This window comes from Meleagris gallopavo, chromosome 14 (genome assembly GCF_905368555.1).
Source record: "Meleagris gallopavo chromosome 14, MGAL_WU_HG_1.1, whole genome shotgun sequence".
In the NCBI taxonomy this organism is placed as follows: domain Eukaryota; kingdom Metazoa; phylum Chordata; class Aves; order Galliformes; family Phasianidae; genus Meleagris; species Meleagris gallopavo.
Genome location: NC_139417.1, coordinates 9,414,278 through 9,432,871, shown reverse-complemented (window position 1 = coordinate 9,432,871; position 18,594 = coordinate 9,414,278). Strand labels below are relative to the sequence as shown.

The 18,594-nt window shown below is 44.3% G+C and overlaps 2 protein-coding genes across 5 annotated transcripts in view; one reads left to right on the top strand and one right to left on the bottom strand.

The window, feature by feature from the left end:
* MGLL (monoglyceride lipase) overlaps positions 1-2,793 on the bottom strand; it is a 53,644-nt gene extending 50,851 nt beyond the window's left edge. The window contains exons 1-2 of one of the 2 annotated variants that reach the window (XM_085235957.1): positions 2,772-2,793; positions 1,753-1,891 (exon numbers count right to left, since the gene is read on the bottom strand). In XM_085235957.1, coding sequence (XP_085092083.1) covers positions 1,753-1,891; positions 2,772-2,790 — 158 coding nt within the window. In that variant the 5' untranslated portion in view covers positions 2,791-2,793. Of the gene's footprint in view, positions 1-1,752; positions 1,892-2,407; positions 2,542-2,771 lie in introns of those variants that run through there. The other variant, XM_003210100.5, reaches the window with a different exon arrangement.
* The window catches only part of KBTBD12 (kelch repeat and BTB domain containing 12), a 52,603-nt gene continuing 36,472 nt past the window's right edge, over positions 2,464-18,594 (top strand). For 2 of the 3 annotated variants that reach the window (XM_085235955.1, XM_085235954.1), the window contains exons 1-3: positions 2,464-2,586; positions 9,799-9,884; positions 10,902-12,864. The gene's annotated coding sequence lies outside the window, so the exon portion shown is untranslated. The other variant, XM_003210106.5, reaches the window with a different exon arrangement.

The window sequence follows — 18,594 nt, the reverse complement described above, 5'->3', positions numbered from 1 at the left end:
TCTCATACATAACAATGCAAAACGAGCTAATAATAAACAGTACGCCCTTCCTCATATACAAATACACACACAGGAACCACTTGTAAATGAGCAACACTGATCCCTTCTACTTTTGTTGTCACAAAAGTAGGGCAAGCTTGCTCTCAATTAACTGCTTGGTTCACAGAGCCCTAAAAAATTAACTACCCAGAGGACTTCGGCACTAAGTTTTATCTCTCAGTTCTTTATCATCCTTTCATTTCTTGATCAAAGACCCATCCACTCACTACTAATTTGCTAAGAAATTAAACATGAAAAGAGAAAGCTATTTCACTACTGGATGAAGACCGTTGTGGGCAGTTAATGATTAATTAGCATTACAATATGAGACAGCCTGATTTCACAGTAGAAGCTTGGTTTGGTGCTAATTTTTTTTTTCCAATACAGGAAATCTTGAGGCTGGTGCAAAGGATACCGAAAACATCTGTGCCAAAAACTTTCCTCCTCCTGCAAGTCAGTGAATAGAAGTAACTACAAAGCTCTCTGTGGACCAGGTCCATGGATCGTAGGACCACAGATCTTAAGCCAAGACCCATGTCCTAGAACCTAATAAGTGCCATGGAGCTGAGTGGGGTGGCTCACAGCCCTGCTCTCTGGGAACAAGATGGCAATGTACACTGCTTAGATGCAGGCCACCTCCTGACCATATGTCACTGATGGCTCATTGGTTGGCAGGCACCAAACCCAAGGGCAGGAAAGTTGGGTGTGCATCCACCTCTCTGAGATGGTTTGGATACAACCTATTGGGTGGTGTGGGAAAGTGCTACTCCTGACTACTCAAACTCCTGCTTGAACAACTTTTCTTGCATTTGCCTATCAGTTATAAAAAGAAAATACAATTAAAAAATTAACATAGCTTTTCCCATTGGCTTGCACAAAAAACAACCAACCAACCAATATCCAGATTTTGTAAAGTAGCTGCGTATACAGCTAGGGCTAACATAAGTATGTGTCAAGCCAGAATCTGACAGCGGATACTGGCAGCAAGATGAACAGCCATAAATAACTATGGGAGAAACACAGATAGCTTTCTATAGCAGATCATAATCAGCACATAATCAGCACAGAAAGCCATTACACTCAGGGGACTATTTAAATTATGAAAAACATTATTTAAACGTCTCTATCTGATACCTTGTCTGTGTTTATTACCAAGTTCAGTTTTGAACTCACAGAGAGGTCCCAGTGAGAGCTTCCTAAATCATTTACTGACCATAAATAATTTTTTAAAAAAGCAGTTAAAAAGCAACACAGTTAAACCAGCTCCTGCCTGCTGCCCTGAGATTTCTGCTGTTACTGATCAAACTGAATTCAGATGCTGATGCTGTATTTGTTGACACTAAGGAAATTAAAAAGAGCAGATATCGCTGAGTTGGCATCCCATCCCTCCCTGACTGCTGTTGGTTTGAAGGCACTTTGTTCCTGACGGGCATCAGCCTCCTTCAAGTGCCACTCTGGATGTAGCACACACAAGTGCCAAGCGAGGCAGCTGTGCACAGGGCGAGAGTAACTCTGTGGTTCACGTCTGTAAGGTGAGCTTGAGTGGAAAAGGGTTGGGGAATAAAATCATCACAGTAGGAGCTCTCTCAGGTGAGAGACATCTCTCAGTGGCTCTGCAAAGCTCAGTGCACATAGCCCAGTCACAGCAGCCAGGCTATAAAACATAGAGTCTTACTGACAGTCAAAAAAGTGCGTTTGCTGAAAAGTGCTCACCTGGCAGCTGCTGCTGGCTTCCAGTACCTGCAGAAGAGGTGCTGCCCATCAGCGTTGACGATGTGGGGCAGGTCCTTGTATGGGATGTTTTGAGGACTCCGCTTTGGTGAACTTTCCTCGGGCATTCTGGATGAATGACCTGCAAAGTGATGGAAGAAACTTGAGGACAGGTGAAGGCGAGACAAAGCTGACTGGCTTGGAAGCCACAGACATGAAGAAAGTTGGTCAGCAAGGCAAGCGCCGCCGATGGAAGCGTCCCTCCAAACCTCCATCCAAAGGGCCCCCAAATCTTTCCTCCTTTAAAACCATAGCAGGGAAGGCTGGCATTTGGGGGAAGGCACTGGAGGGAGAAGGAGGGAAGATCCATCCACCATCACTACTTCATCACAGCTTTCTCTCCCTCACTTCTCCCATCTGTGTTTACTTTGCATCATTTTGCGAAGCGGATCTTAAAAAGAATATTTGAGCTGCAATCAAGTGCAGATTGTGCAGCAACCGCCACAGATAGGAAAAGACAGCCGCATAAAAGATTTATCTCCAAAGAACGGCGGAGGGAACGTGGCAGAAGTGCCCGCTGCCATCATTAAGATCTTCTCAGCCGACAGCAAAGTGCCGGCAGCGGGGAAGGAAACATCTCCAGCAAACTGCCACAAACCTGTTTTCATCCTGTGCGAGGGTTTGCATGCTAGTGAGCAGCCGGCATGGCAAGGCGAGCTCCAGCAGCTGAGGCTCTGTGCATCGCGCTGCGGTGCCGCTGGGTCCGTGCCGGGCAGCTCCGGAGCGCTCCGCAGCTCCTCTCGGTGGCTCGCTGGCTCTCGGCGGAAAGTCGCTTGGGTAATTCACCACTTCTTCATTTCATCACTTTTTTTTTTTTTTTTTTTTTTTTTGTCTCTCTCTTTTTTTTTTTTTTTTTCGTGTGTGGGCTGAAGTAGCGGTGGTGGTGGGAGGGGAGGTTGGGAAGGGTTGGGGGGGGGGGAAAGAGGGAGGGCCGACGGCTGGGAGAGCTGCAGTCCACTTGCCAGAAGCTGCCGCACGCATCAAAGGCACCTTGAAGGCACGCAGCGCAAAGTTACCGCTGCCGCAGGTTGTTTGCAACTAAACTTCCTTCCTGCCACTTACTGTGTCGAGGCCACGGCGGCGGGGGGGAGCGGAGGGAGAGGGGGAGACCTTTTTTCTCAAAGCGATCTCTGCCGCGGAGCCGTCTCTGATGCGAGCGCAACTTCCCCAGCCGCTGCCTGCGAGCGGCGGGGAGGAGGAGAAGGAGGAGGGCGAGGAGGAGGAGGGAGCCGCGCACTCGCTCCAACCCAGGTTGCGCGGAGCCCCCCCGGCTCCATGCAGCCTTCCCGGCTCCTCCGCCGCGCGGTGCGGAGCGGGAGCGGCTCCGGGACGCGGTGGTTCCCCCCGCCGCTGCTCCGCTCGCTGCCCCCCGCGCGGTGCCGCCGACCCCCCCCCGCCCCGCGCCTCTTCCCGGTTCCTCTCGGCTCAGCCTCCCCCGCCGGCTCCGCCCGCCGCTCGCATCGCTGCTCTCGGTGTTGTTCGGGCGGCTGGCGGCCCCGGCTCGCCGACCCCCTCCCTCTGAACGTGGAAGGGGTTCATCACCGCGAAGCCCTGCCGCCCCCCGGCTGTCCCGGTGCCAACCTGTCCACGCTGTCCCAAATCCACACTTGGCTCTTAGGATCCAGGTGAGCCCTTGAAGCCGCACCAGGAAGATCAGAGCTTTCAGACACCGCCTCAGAGGTGCACCCAAGCACCCTGATTTGCAGCCCCATTTGTGGTATAGGAAAGCAATTTAAAAAATGCAGGATATAATTTATACACATATACTGCACCTAATTATCATAACTTATATGCAATACATATGTTGCAACTGTATAATTTGGGCTATATTTTATGGCATATGACATTTGCTTATGTAAATTGTTGCTGCGAGGTTCCCAGGAGCTGAAATAGCTCCCCAAGCCCAAAGGCATCCAGATACTGAGCTTTGACAGAATCACAGAATCACGCAGAATCATTAAGGCTGGAAAATACCACTAAGATCATCCAGTCCAACAGTCCCCCTGCCACCAGTACTGCCCACAACCACATCCCTCTGTGCCACATCTCCATGGTTCTTGAACACCCCCAGGGACAGGGACTCCACCACTCCCTGTGCAGTAGTGCCAGTGCATTACCACCCTTTTGGAGAAAAAATTCTTCCTATAAATTCTTCCTAATACCCAGTCTGAAGTTTTGTCGTTTAATACTGTAAGTGTTCAGTATTTATTGATGCTATCAGTAGCATGACAGGAGATCGAAGCCCAGTAACTGGTTTTCATTCACATTCCATCCAACAAACCCCTTCTCATGACAGCAGCCTTGGTATTTTGAGAAGATGGGTATCAAAGCTCACTATGAGTTCATCTTTGGTACACTGTTGTGTTCTTGTTGGACAAGAGTTATTGGCTTCATGTTGCACGAGGGAAAGTTCAGGTTGGATATTAGGAAAAATACCTTCTCAGAAAGGGTAGTGAGGCACTGGCGCAGGCTGCCAAGGGAGTCACCATCCCTGGAGGTGTTCCAGAACCATGGAGATGTGGCATTGAGGGATGTGGTTATGGGCATGGTGGGGTGGGTCTTGGTGATCTTAGAGGTTTTTTCAACCTGAATGATTCTATGGTTCTGATTCTGTTTATATTAAGAGCACAGATTCAGTATGTTTCACGACACTAATAATACAAACTTAATTGCTTACGTGCCTGCATATAATTGAAGATCTCATGGCTTTTTAAGGAGAGGCAGCTCTTTGTAATGGTTTTTAACGCTATTCAATGTGCTCAGCAAGCCCAAACCTCCAAAGAAAGGAAAGAAATAGATGCAAACCGTAATAACAATAAATGTAAAACCTCTGAGATGACCCATATAAAAAGAAAAAGGAAATCAAAAGCAGACTTCTTCCTCTTTCAGTGCCATTTATATTAAATGCCCTAAAGGGGGTTTTAGTTATATACCGCAAAAGAAAAATTGGCATTGCTTAAGAAAAAAACACACATTTATGGCTGCTCATAACGTGAGAGATTTAGGTCAGTTGGGGTCTTAACAGAGCTCTGGGAACTGTATGCAGAGTTTAGGATTTACTGGGCCAGCTACTGTCTGGGCAGGGCTGGGTGCTATTAAAGAGCCATTGAAGTCAGCTCCGTTGCTGGGAGGATCAAGGACTTGTATGTTTATTTAAAGGGTACAGATCAGATAATAACTGGATAAAAAAGCCAGGAAAGAAGGAAGCACCCTCTTCCCCTGCTCACACAGCTGGTCTGCCAGGAACACTTCGCTGCTTCCCTGCGGCGCTCCATGAAACCTGACGCCAGGAGCAGCTCCTCTCCTGCTGTGTGCTGGGAATATCCGAGTTCCCAGCGAGGTGGGGGAGACAAGGGAAGATTGCTGCCTATACTTCAGGACAAAAATAGCATCTGAAAGAAATGACCTTTGCTGGGACTCAGATCCTGCCTTTGAGGACCCGTCTCGGTCAGTGCACTGACACCCAGCTACCTCCCTGCAGAGATCTGCACAGAAGTGGATGAATGGGGCACGAACCGCCCCTTCCTTCCCTTCTCCCTCTTTCCCTGAGCCCACAGGAATTTGGGCACATTTCTTTGCATGGATAGCACACACCTCCCTCCCATCTTGGGATAAAAATAAGTGAGAAGCAACCAATGACCAGCTACCTTCCACTTGCACAGAGCTTAAGCTGTGAATGAAAAGCCACCTGAGAGCACTGGATTGAGTCTGAAGGATTCACCTAGTGGACATAAAAACAATATACAAGGCTTGAGCAGAGCAATTATTGCATACCACTCTCCCTGTGAGAAATCAAAGGGATGTATGAGCACAAGCATGTGGTATTTAAGAGACTGCAACATCTTTTCTTGTCTCTGGGGGTGAAATACATTGTGGAAATGCTGTTAAAGCTAAATCAACTTCCTAATAACAAATAGAAATAATTTGGTCTGTGCACTAACTCAGTCACTGCAGGGAAAAATGTTTGCTTTATTAAGGAATGAGCACTGCTTAAGTTTAGCATCGCTACTGATGCCAAAGGTACCCATAGGAGCATAGAGAAAAGGATAGACCTTCAAAAGAGGCAGATTGTAGGAAAAGAATCCACACTTCAAGAAAAGTTGCTGAAATGAGAGGAAAAAACCTTGAATTTAAAAGTTTTTATCACAACAAACAGAGAAAGAAGGGAGGGAGCAGGATGGGTGGGAGATGTCGTGGTGGGCTGAAGTGTGATTCTGGTTGTGGGGCAAGAGATTGAGATAGGACATTCTTTGTCATTATGCTTTCAGCCATAAAATGATTTTTTAATGGGTCATATCCTGTTGGCATGTGGAGGTGATGAGATTTTGTGTGGCCTCTCTGCTTCTACTGACAACCTGATGTTTTCATATTGCGTGGGAGCATTTTTGTTTGAGAAGGGAATTTGATGGGAGTGGGTGCTAAACCATGGGGCATTCTGTTCACCAGGAACTCACAGAGAACTTCTGATGATGAAAAGGGGGAAGAATTAATAGGGGAGGAGGAAGACACATTGACAAAATCTCCAGGTAGTTTGTGATGATGGAAGAATCTGCCCCAACAGGAAAATGCTTGAAATGACAGTAGGCAGGGAGCTGCTGGAAAGCAGCACAAGGGAGAGCACATGGGAAATGGTGAGAGATGGAGCATGAAGCAATTGAAATCGAGTGAAAAGCAGAGAACACAATGTCACCAAAGCTGTCGGTGAGCAGTTGTTGTTTTGGTTTGGCCCTACTCTTTGGCTGCCCCACACAAGACATGTCCAGGAGTGGGCACTGGGATAAAGTGGTTGTGCTTTCCTGTAAAATATCAATTTTAATGCCTTGCAGACAAAAACCAAACTTGGTGTCTGGCAAATTATGTTGAGAAGTGGAATGCTGAAGGATGGTGTCTTATTGATCACGTTTAACAATATTGGAAGGACTTATAACTAGCTCTGTGGTTCTGCAGTGTCATGTACCTCTTCCCAAAGCGATGCCACATTAAATGGAGAAAGGTTGAAGGTTACTGCAGAGCACCTGAGCAGCACAGGAACTGTTTGCAGGCTTCCATCAGTTGACGCTTGTCAGTAATTTCTTTTTCTTTTTTCATTCTCCCAAGTCAGAGGGAATAGAATTGCTAAGGGAAGCTGCAAGTGGTTTAATAACCCTAGATGCAAACTGATATGAAGTAATAAAGCATTTTTATCATGAAAATGAAAATATTTAGTGATAAAGATAGTGTTATTTTTTGTAGGTAACAAGAGTAATAATGATATTTTAAGTCCAGCTGTCATTAGCAGTCACCTGTAACTCTGTGTCTGCAAGCAGTGCTACACGAGAGAAGAAATCAGTGCCTTGCCTGTGCTACTTATTTGACAGGACCAAAAATATCTGCTTAAAATCACACAGTTTGAATACAAGTTTCAATCCTTTAAACTGATGTGTAGAAGATGACCCATCCTACATAGATGCTAATTTCAGAGCTGGTTGGTTTTAATTACAGAAGCAATACACTTTCAGTTTGGTGGCTTGGTGGTTTTGTTGGTAATTTTTTTTTAATTAAAGCAACAACAACAAAAAACAACTCGAGAATATTAATACCAGATTCTGAGGCATATATGAACATTACATCCAGCACCTTCCAAAAGTAGCAAGTTCAAACCAAAAGGCTGAAAAAACTTTACCCTCAAGTTTGGCCTGTAGAGGGGAAGATCTCCTAACAGCTCGCTGCTCGAGAATAAATAGGATTTTTTTTAAGCTCCGGAACAACGTAACCTCACCAGCATCCCACCAAGGGAGGGAGAAAGTCCATTTTTCTCGGGTGCACAACTGCCGGCATTTAGAAATGGCAGAGAAATTGCAGCTGTCGTGCACTAGAGGGCACAGCAACAGCTCCCCGGACACGCTGAGCCCCGCCAGCCGCTCTCCCCAGTGACGGTGGGTGGGTTTGAGCAATTATTTTCATCAACTTTCTGTTAATCGTTAGAGGGTTTTCTTAAAACAAATACCCCGTCTTATCTCTGCGGCCCGGCGGTGTTGGTTTCTAAAGAAAAGATTCCTGTAAAGAGCCATAATTAGTCATTTTCCCTCTGAATCTGCTTACACCATGAGAACCGGCCCCGCTGTCTGGTCCCCTAGACAAGCACACCGCTGCAACACGTGAAGGGAAATCCTGTCCTGGTCACTGCGAGGGCAGACATTGAGGAGTCTGCTACAAGATGGCACGTCCTAGGGCTGCATGTAGCCCTGCTACCACTGAGAGAGTCATAGAATCATTCAGGTTGGAAAAGACCTCTAAGATCACCAAGTCCAACCCCAACCCACCCCACCATGCCCATAACCACATCCCTCAGTGCCACAGCTCCATGGCTGTTGAACATCTCCAACGGCTCCAGCACCTCCTGGCAGCAGTGCCAGCGCATCACCAACATCATTGTACCAGGACAACAAAATACTGCAAAAAGCTGTGGTTGGAGCAGTGCTTTCTTTTGGTAGCCAAACTGGAAGCACTGCCTGGAGAAGAGTTATTATCGTGCTGCCTGGTTTTCTTGCTGTTCTGCAACTGACAATGCATCATTTATCATGCTTTGCATTCCAATTTTTCTTTGCATGTTTTCCAGCTCATCATAACATAATTACGTTTCTGTTTCTTCCAGCCAGGGGCCGAAACTTTCTTTTAGTAAGACAACAGCTGCACTGCACAACCTTGATGAATCCCCACAAGGGGAAAATGTGTCTGTGGTGCTTGTTTCTGCCTTGACAACCCAAATGTTCAAGATCTCTTTTTTGTGACAAATGTTGTTTAAAAAAGCACTCAACCCCAGTTCTTTCATTGCATTTCTCAAAATGAGGTTTTATATTGCAATTAAGATGTGAAATATTGAACACTCAGCTGGCTTGTGATTTTTAAGGCTTCTTTTATAACATTTCTTTTGATAGTGCTTATAGATTCGTAAACACTGAGATGGAATTTTGGAGGGCTGTAATTATTGTTATGGAATTTTTTGAATGAATGAAATTGATTCTAAGCGTGAATATCAGCACAACCTCCAAGGATGTGTTATGCATCATAAGGGAGTTGTGGGGGCACAGGTGAGTTACTTCCTAACTTGGCCTCAGTGGCTCTGGCTCAACTGGAAGATAAAGTTAATTATACCAGCCTGGTCTATGAAATGCATTAACTGCTGGTGATGGAAAATGTCATAAAAGACGCCTGGTATTTTTATTATTACCTAAATATTCTATTTAACTCTGATTTGCTGCTTTGAAGCTGAGATTTCTAAACACTTCCAGCAGGAGGGATATTTTTATTTTGCAGGGGAGAAATCAGGACAGAGAATAGTAGGGTTCGATACTGAAGGTGAGCTGAGGGCGGAATCCATTCCTAAGGGCTCCTGATTTTATTTACCCAATTATACAATTACTATTTCCAATCTCATCTCAAAATCTATCTGTCAGACTCCTACAAACAACCCGAACAGTAAAATTTGGGTCTTAAAGATCCTCCGGACTTACAAGTACAGGGAGTATTGTGTCCCAGACAAAACCTCAGCTGGAAAACTGCATTTTTGGAGGCAAAATGTACCCTCTGGTTTTTGCTTTCTATGCTGATCTCTTGGATATTTTTACTGCTGCCGTCACTGTCTGAAGTCTCTTTATATTAGAATAACTTTATTGATGGAGGCAAGAGTTTTAATTCATGGTCACTCCTAGTTACATCTAGTAAGTGATCTAAGGATGCTCTTGGATGTTTGAGCACAAAAATGTGTGCCGGAATGTTTCAGCTCTGTCCATCACACTGACTGCTGATGTAATGGGCTGGAGGGCTCTTTGGTGTTGATGAATCATAGAGTCATAGAATCACAGAATCACAGAATGGCTTGGGTTGGAAGGGAACTCAATGATCACGAAGCTCCAACCCCCCTGCTGCATGCAGGGCCACCAACCTCCACATCTAATACTAGACCAGGCTGCCCAGGATCCCATCCAACCTGGCCTTGAACACTTCCAGGGACAGGGCATCCACAGCCTCTCTGGGAAACTGATGGGAACTGTACCTCCTTGGTCAAAGCCATATTCAACTTCCATCTACCAATGGTGAGTATAACTCGGCCGTTGTTAGAGAAGGTAGCAGGCTTGTCGTTTTGGATATGCACTGACTTATGGCTGATGAGAAGAGCTTGCCTTGTGCTATTTCTTCTTTATAACCCCATGGTAAATTCTGGCAGATTCTGCACTGATACATTTTACTTTTTTTTCTTGTTTATCTTTGGTTTCTCTGCTTCAGCCACTCACACATGTTCAGTGTATGGCTGACATGCATTTTCTTTCCAATTCATGTATAGTATAGTAATTACTTCCTAACATCTGCCTAACAGATTTTGTAAGAAAAATAACTTCGTAAATATTAAAAAAAAAAAAAAAAAAAAAGTATGAAATCTTTGAAACCCCTATTATTGGGTTTGTTATCCACAGCTGACTGGATCCATTCCCAGCCAGGAAGCTGGTTCAGCAAAACAGCTGCATCAGTCAGTGAATGGGAGGCTGGATTCTCAGCCTGCTGTCAATCAGGAGTAGTACTGGAGAAAGTAAAGAATATCCATCAAGTGAAGTGCACATCAGAGGAAAAACCTCTTGGATATTTGATTTTTGCAATATCTGCTACAATTTACTTTATAGCTCCTAGCAAGGGAAACACATTCACCAGTTTCCCTCCTTGGCTGAACTGAAGCACATGATAATTACCTAGAAGCATGCCTTGGGAAAGGGGATGACAAATGAGAATTACTGCAGTAAAAAAGAGGGCAGAGCATCTGTAAGCACCCAAAGTATTTCATACATGAGATGATGATGACATTATTACAGCCCAAGAGAGCAAAGGATTGTTAGCAAGCAAGCAAGGACATCTTCAATTCTCAAGGCCTTTAACAACCTTCCTATTTAATCTTATTATAAATTAGCAGCATGTGCTGGTAATAACATCCAAAGTTACTGAATCTGAATGTTCGCCCTCCCAGCTCTCACTTAGCCCCAACACAATACATCTGCTGTGTGTTGGCTACGGTCTTTGGTACTCCTATATCAAAGCTATCTGTGGTTTTGTTTCTGCCTTAGAGTCAGTAGCATCTGCAGTTGCTGCGAGGTCCCTGAATGGCTCGTCAGTCTCCACTTCTGCACCTTGTCCCAGAGCTCCTCAGCATTACCTTCTGCAACAAACCAGAATTTCCAGGGCAACATCAGTGAGACCAGAAATACGTTCTTCTGCTGTTCCAAAATCTGTCAGCGTGAATGATTCATTCAGCGCTGCACCCCTTGGCTATTTGTATCTATAAGATGATCAAATATATTTTTAATTATCAATCTGAGGTATTTATTTATGCTCGCTAGACAATGCCCAACTGTATTGTAAGAGCTGTTGGGAGAGAGCCAGAGAATTTGACAGTGAGATATGGAACATTTGGACTTTCAACACTTAAGAACATATGGAAAGAGGTTTGGAAGAGTGCCACGTGGGGTGTAACTTGGAAGATGCTACATTTCTTCATGCTTTTTTTTTTTTTTTAATCAAGCAAATGTAGAAATTTCACTTTTTTGAAGGATCCCAATGACCTCAAATTGTACAAGAGGAGGCTCAGGTTGGATATTAGGAAAAAATTATTTTCCAAAAAGTAGCAATGCATTGGAACAGGCTGCCCTGGGAATGGTGGAGTCACTGTCCCCAGAGGTGTTAAGAAATGTGGAAATGGGGCTCTGTGGTTAATGGACAATATTTGTGACAGGTGGATGACTGGACTAGATGATCTCAGACATCTTTTTCAACCTTAATGGTTCTATGATTCTAATTCCTGTTCATTTTTGTGATGCAGTACTGCTCTAGAACAAACCACTAAATTCAGTAGCAATTTTTGAACAAAATAGGCTCCACATTTAGGGGCAACTGCAGGCAAGTAATTAAACAGGTGACAAGACTGCAGATCTTTCCAGGCTTTTACCTCCTAATTTATGAGCTCCCTCACAGCTGAACTCAAAAAGCTACAGCTGGTGACTCAAGTGACTCAACCTTTGAGATGAAAGAGAATATATGGTACCTGGCTAAATGGTCTTCCTTTTACATCAAGATGGATGAGTGGAAGGAAGGGATGAAGAAAGGATCGATGGCTGGCTGGATGAGTAGGTGTGTTAGATCATTTGCCTTTAGCACATAGTTTAATTGTGTGAGTTAGAACTCCAGCACTACACTACAAACATCAATCTCATCTGGGGAAGGGAGGGAATAGTTGAGAAGAGCCATCTGCAGCTGGATGCTCGAGTCTGGGCACCTAAAGCAGCACCTTTGGGATATTTAAGAGGTAAATGTCTACTACTTGTGATAGGAGGAGTCTGTGTATCTGAGTTATTGCCTTGCTTTGTCAAAAAAGTAATGCACACTTGGCTTTGTATTTTGGTAATTCATTTGCTACTGCTGAAGAAAAGGCTTTTCGTGTATTTTTTTTAGCATAGATTTGTGTTCATTATAGGACTGCAGCAAATGCAGAGTTTATTGGAATATGCAAACCTGCATACCTGTCTTAATTTGTTCTGTTAGCACGTGGACCCTGCAGCTTAGTGAATTAATCTTTCCAGCTGGTAGGAAACCATCATCATCATCATCATCCTGCTTTAGTGATGAGGGATGAAGGCCAAGAGAATGACAGGGATTTGTACCGAGTGACGAAGTCTGATTCACAGTGTTTTTCTACTAACAGAACATGCAAACCTGAGGAACGTTACAGTTTTTTTTTTTCTTTTAATTCTGTGTGGCTTCAAGTTCTGCTGTTTTGGGTATGTACTTCTGCGTGTAACTTTCAGTTTTGGTCTCTGGAGTGGAAATGCTAAGTCATGGCTTGAAGCAGTGATCGAGCACCTGGTGGGAAGGCAGGACCAACCCAGAAGAATTCAGCTACATGCAATGCAATACACCTGAGTGACCTGAAGGGATGGAGCCAGGATCTGCCCCTTCCCAGACCTCATTTAAAGGTTGGTAATGGAAGCAATGATATCTTGCTGGAGATCCCTGCATACCTCAGGTCTTCTGGAGGTAAGCAGCTTCTTTCCTTTATTTCTGTGCATGTGGCTGTTCAATTTGAGCAAACCCTCACTTGCTGCTCTGCTGTTATTGCTGTGCTTTCCATTGTGCTACCATCTCCATTCAGAAGTATTTTTGACCCTGGCACAGCTATACTCATATTTTTCTTAAAGGAATTAAAAGCATTAATAATAATGTTTAGAACAGCTTTGTGGGGGGGAAAAAGAAAATGTAGCCAGCTGTGTGCTTCTTTACCATCTCCATTCCTATCTCTATGGATCTAAAAGGAGGACAAATTCTCTCCTATCTACCCTTTCCTTCTGCCTGATTAACTGGCTGCTATGGCAGGCCTCCCTTTGCTCTGCTACAGTTTCATTCCCAGAGAAAGAAACCTGCTGGATGTTAAGCTCCTGAATGGTGACAACACTGGAGGGGAAAAATGTAGGAAAAAAAAAATCGGGTTTCTGTTTGTCAAAGGGCTGTTGGTGCCTCCTCAATCAGGCAGTGTGTTTGCTGGAAATCAGCAGATCCTTGCCTAAAGGCATCAGGCAGTGCAGTGCAACTCAGTAATAAATGCATGTCAAGGGATCAGGAGGGAAATTCCTAAAGGAAGAGGGTAGGTGCTGGTGAACAGCTGACTTTGGGGGCTCTCTGTGGCCTTTCTTACTTTCATTTGTTCAGATTGCCTGAATTTTACAAAGGCTCTTTAATTTCCAAGACGGAAAGACCTACAAATTAAGCAACATCTAGCTCCTAATGTGTGAAACTGCAATTTGCATACATCACGGCAGCTGCTGAGTTGGCCCTTATTACCTCTGCTGGAGTGTTAATTTAGCCTCAGCTTTCTCATTTATTTAAATGAGAAAGCAGCGGGTGGCTGGCATGCCACATTATCCATGAGGCAACCTGGGAATCAGGTCAGCAGAGCCAGGAAGAGATTTCAATGCAAGGGACTGCAGGGGTGCTGCTCCTTGGATGGGTGGACACTGACATGTCTGGGTTGCCCTTGCCCTGTGCTAAAGGTCAGCACTTTTCCTAAGGAAGAAAGATCAGTGTTTTGTTCAGAGTGAAATAAGAGATAATAGGATTAAGCTGGGTTCTCTGGTCAAGTAAATTTCCCTGCTTCTGTTTTCTCATATTTGAACTGGTGCTGTATTTGGAGATATAACTACCAAAATATCATAGCTTAGTTCTAACATAACTAGAGAAGCTGTGATGCTCTATTTCTGGAGGTATTCAAAGCCAGGTTGGATGGGGCAGCCTGATCTACTTACTGGTTGTCAGTCCTGCCCTCAGCAGGGGGGTTGGAGCTCAATGATCATTAAAAGTTCCCTTCAAGCAAAGCCATTCATTCTATGATGAATACAGCAACCTCCACTTGCAGAGCACCCAATGCAGTGAGATCCAGAGCCTATACGTACTGCAGCCTCTGCCAGCCAGTGTGCTATGTATGAACTATGCTTTTGTATCACTGCTTCATGAAGCATCTCTGTACAACTGTTTGACAATTTGTTGACAAAGAGCATGCCAGAGCAAAACTGCAGAATTGTGGCCCATGAGAGTGGGGTTGCTAACTTTGAGGTCATAATCTGAAATCTTTCCTAGGAGAAGCACACCCTTGGGAATTGGTGGGACTCTTGCTTAGCAATGTGGTATTTATCCAGTAGGTTAATTTCCTGGGCAGCCTGATCTGGTTGGTTGGCAGCTCTGTCCATGGCTGAAGAGTTGAAAACACGTGATCTTTAAGGTCCCCTCCAACCGAGGCCATTCTATGATTTCCATTTGATGATAATTATGAGCAGCTGAGATTCAGAGAGGGATTTTCCTCCACGTGGTGACAGAAGGCACTATATGGTTGGTACCAGGCAAAAGTTGTTTCTAAGACATTAAATTCAACACCCAAAACCCTGAAATATTCACATCAAATGTCTCTCCCACCTAATTGTTTTAAAGCTTGCTGTTAAAAGATCACGCACTTCTTGTAGTGCCACAGACATTTTTCCACTTGCTCTTAACTTAGCCTTGTTCAGCAAAAACTTCTGTCTTCGCCTACTTGTTCACCATTCATTTTCATAATTAAAATCACCATGACAACAGATAATGATATCAGAGTGAAAAGACTATGGCTTAATTACATGGAGGAAGTAGAAAGCAGAGAAAGCTTTGAATTCCAGCCGACCCAGCTCAAGCCCTGTTCACTGCTGCATTGCTCCGCCTGTGCTATCAGAAAGTACTGCCTGCCCTAGAGGAGGCAGGAATTCAAGGAATATTCAGAGTTTTGAGAGCAATAGAAAGGAATTTGTCTTAAAAGTGCCAGCTAGCATTTTTGTGGAATGGACTCTTTATATGAATTAGCTAAAGAATATACTCAGCAAAGAAATGTGGTTATTGTTATGGTAGAGTGGTTTCCTATAAATAAAAGTTCTTACATACGTGCTCAGTGTTAACCAGCGTGGTGCTATAAACTGTTGCATGTAACAGGAGAACAAGGCATTTTAGGGGATGTGGTTCGTTTTTATCATAGCGGTGGCATTTCATCAGTTTGCTGTTCCATCCTGGCTTCTGTGAAAGCTACAGTATGGGGTTGGGTATTTCTATTTCTTGGGATATCTTTTATTTCTAAGATAAAGCTGCACTTTAATAGGAACAATCTGGGAGTTCAGACCACAGACTTCTTTGTAATCTGATCTCTCACATTTCCTGTCATGGGTAAGCTTTCATCACTTTGATTTTTTTTTTCTTAGTTTTGTCCACAAATTATATGAAATCTGCTTTTCAAGAAGATGTACATCTTAATTTCCCCCTAAAAACAATGATTTGCTATTGACTAGTGAACATTCCTGAACACAACCCTCACCACTTCTGAAAAAACCATACAATATAACCATCTGACTAAAAATCTAGATAAGGAAAGACATTTCATTTTGAATTTTCTCAAAAGATAATATGATCAATCAACCAATTAGTTCAGTGAATAAGTAAATTAAAACCTCTTGAAGAGCATTCTGAAAATTTAGTGTCTTTCTCAGTTAAAAGTATAGGCTCAACATCAATCAGTTTTATAACCCTAATTTTTGCTTAATCTATTTCTCACTTTTGTTTAAGCATGTGGGTTTGTGATGGCCCTCTTATTTTCCTCCTTCAATTTCGAGTATACCACTATCTGAGCAGATCTCCAGCTGATGGAGATTGGTGCAGCCCCATTATTCCAGCCCAATTTAGTTGATCTGCTTCTGATTTACATCAGCATAAGCATGTTGATGGTCAGGGCTTACAGCTGATTAAAAGTACATAGATACTTTGGAAGCAGGAATCCTTCCTCCAAAAGCTGGTCATTCTTTATAGAAAGAACTATTCATTTTTCAGAGTCTTAAAATTGCCTGAGTTGGAAGAGACCCTTAAAGGCCACCTGGTTCAACCCCCCTGCAATGAGCAGGGACACCTGCAGCTCCATCAGGTGCTCTGAGCCCATCCAGCCTGACCTTGAGTGTCTGCAGGGATGGAGAGTATCCCCAGAGATGCTCACCTCTCTGGGTAGCCTGTGCCAGTGCCTCACTGCTCTTATTGTAAAAAAAACCTTCCTTATATGTAGTCTAAATCTCCCTTGTAGTTTGAAACCATTCCTCCTTGTCCTGTTGTCCCCCGCCTTGTTCCCTTAAAAAATCCCATTTTACAATTTTGGCTCTTAAGGTGTAGAAAAGCAGAAGTTTTGGGCAATGCCTGCCTGTAGAGATAGCAGTCTTGGTTCTGAGCCCAGCTTGAATGGGTTGAACCAGCAATAGCGTATCCTCCCCTGGTACTGAGGAAGCAGAGCAGCCCCAGTGCCAGCTGTCCTGACATGGCCCTGTGTCTGACACCTGAGCAGCGCCATGTTCCAGCCAGGAGCCCAGCTCTATTCATAGCCCCAGCACCTCAGTGCACACAGCAGCTCTCTGCTGCGACGTGAGATTTGTTTCCCTCCTTTTCGAGCCCTGTCTCTCCCACACAGCCCCTCAGGCGCCTGCTCACAGAGGTACGTGCTGAATTCCTCCTCAGAGCTGAGCTGGGGACGGTGGGGCTGCTTGGGATGTTGGATGCGTGTCTTGGGGGACCCACAAGACTGCAAGCACTGCTTTGCTCCCATCTGGGTATCCCTGTGTGCCTGGGACTGCTCCTTACTATCAGAAGTTGAAAATGTTTCATATGAGGTGTACAGATTTGTTGCAGATGTGTGAGTGCTGGGGCTGCGTTGGGTGTGCTGCATGGCATTGCTGAGAAGTTACTTTTTTCTGTGGCTGGGCGTACCTGAATACTTGCTTGGAATTGAAACTAGATTAAGTTTGTGGTGAGGGCTGGTTTAAAACTGGAACTAAGGTGAAGTTCTAAGGGTTTGCATCATGCAATTTATTTTAATTTTGCTGATTAGTGACTGGCACACCGAGGTCTGCATACCAACATTTGCTAACCAAAAGGATACGTACTTCAGAGTTTGATATAAATATAGGCAATTAAAGTTTGCAATCTTTTCTGCTGTAAACATGCAGATAGAGTTTGGTCTGCACCTAATTGTTAGATTATTTCTTTTAATTGTGATACAGTTCAGTCTGTAAAAGTACAATATGATGTAATTGTTCCAGAAAGAAAATCCTGTACTCTGCAGTATGGTTAGAAAGAAATGAAATGAGAAACTTCTCTGACCTCTTCCAGGCTGCTGAGAGAGCTAATGAACTACATCTCAGAAACACATTTTCCTTCTGCTGGCATCTATCGTTGGATACGCAGAAAACTTGTGCATCCTCCTACTGTGAGGAACACTTTGCCATTTCAATTAGTTTTGATATGTAAGAAAATGATCTGCACATGTGAACTGCGAAAGAAATGGGCTCTGCATATGTGAGCTTAGGTTCTCTTCTTCTTGTGCAGTTAGTGCACATCATTGCTAAGAGTGGGGGTTGTTTACAGGGAAGCGATTGTGAACAGCCGTGTGCATTTTCTACTTACGTTGTGGGATTCTTTTGACTGACTCCACAGAGCCTTGAACTGGACCAAGATTAAGGTGAGGGCTAATTTGAAAATGTGGCCCGTGAAGTCTTTCGTTATTAGCTTAAAGAAAGAAAAAAGGCTCGTGTGCTGAGATAGGATCAATATTAATCAGTCCCACATCTAGAGCTCTGTCTTGACTGTAAGCAGAGCTCAAACTGTCAGACCTTTCCAGAATCACCAACTACCCAAGTTCTTTGAAAGGTGATTAAAGCAGCTCCAGATCTCCCGTAGTTAAGTGCATCCCAAACCAGTTTCGGCAGATTTTCAGGCTGCTTAAATCTCACTGCTAGGTGTCTGGAAGAAGCCAGACCATAACCTGGTAGCAAAGCTCTCATAGACAGGAAGAACCAGCTGTCAGGAGACTTCTGGGGACCTTGGCTCAGCTCCTTGGTGTCAGATGGTACGTGGGAATAAATAAGGTGCCACAGGATTGGAAGGAGAAAAATAGTTGACATCTCTCTCAGACGTATTGCTGTACGTTTGCAGCATTCACTTTTAAAAACCTTGCAGTTCCTCCATCCTTTCCAGCAATTATGGACTCCTAGAATGGATTGGGTTTGGAAGGGACCTGTAAGATCATCTGGTTCCAATCCCCCTGCTATATGCAGGGACATCTCCCTCTAGACCAGGCTGCTCAGTAGATTGTTCAGATCACCTGAAAAACACCATCTGCAGGGCTGACCCAGGGAGATTGACAGCGCTGAGCAAGGAGAGTTCCTG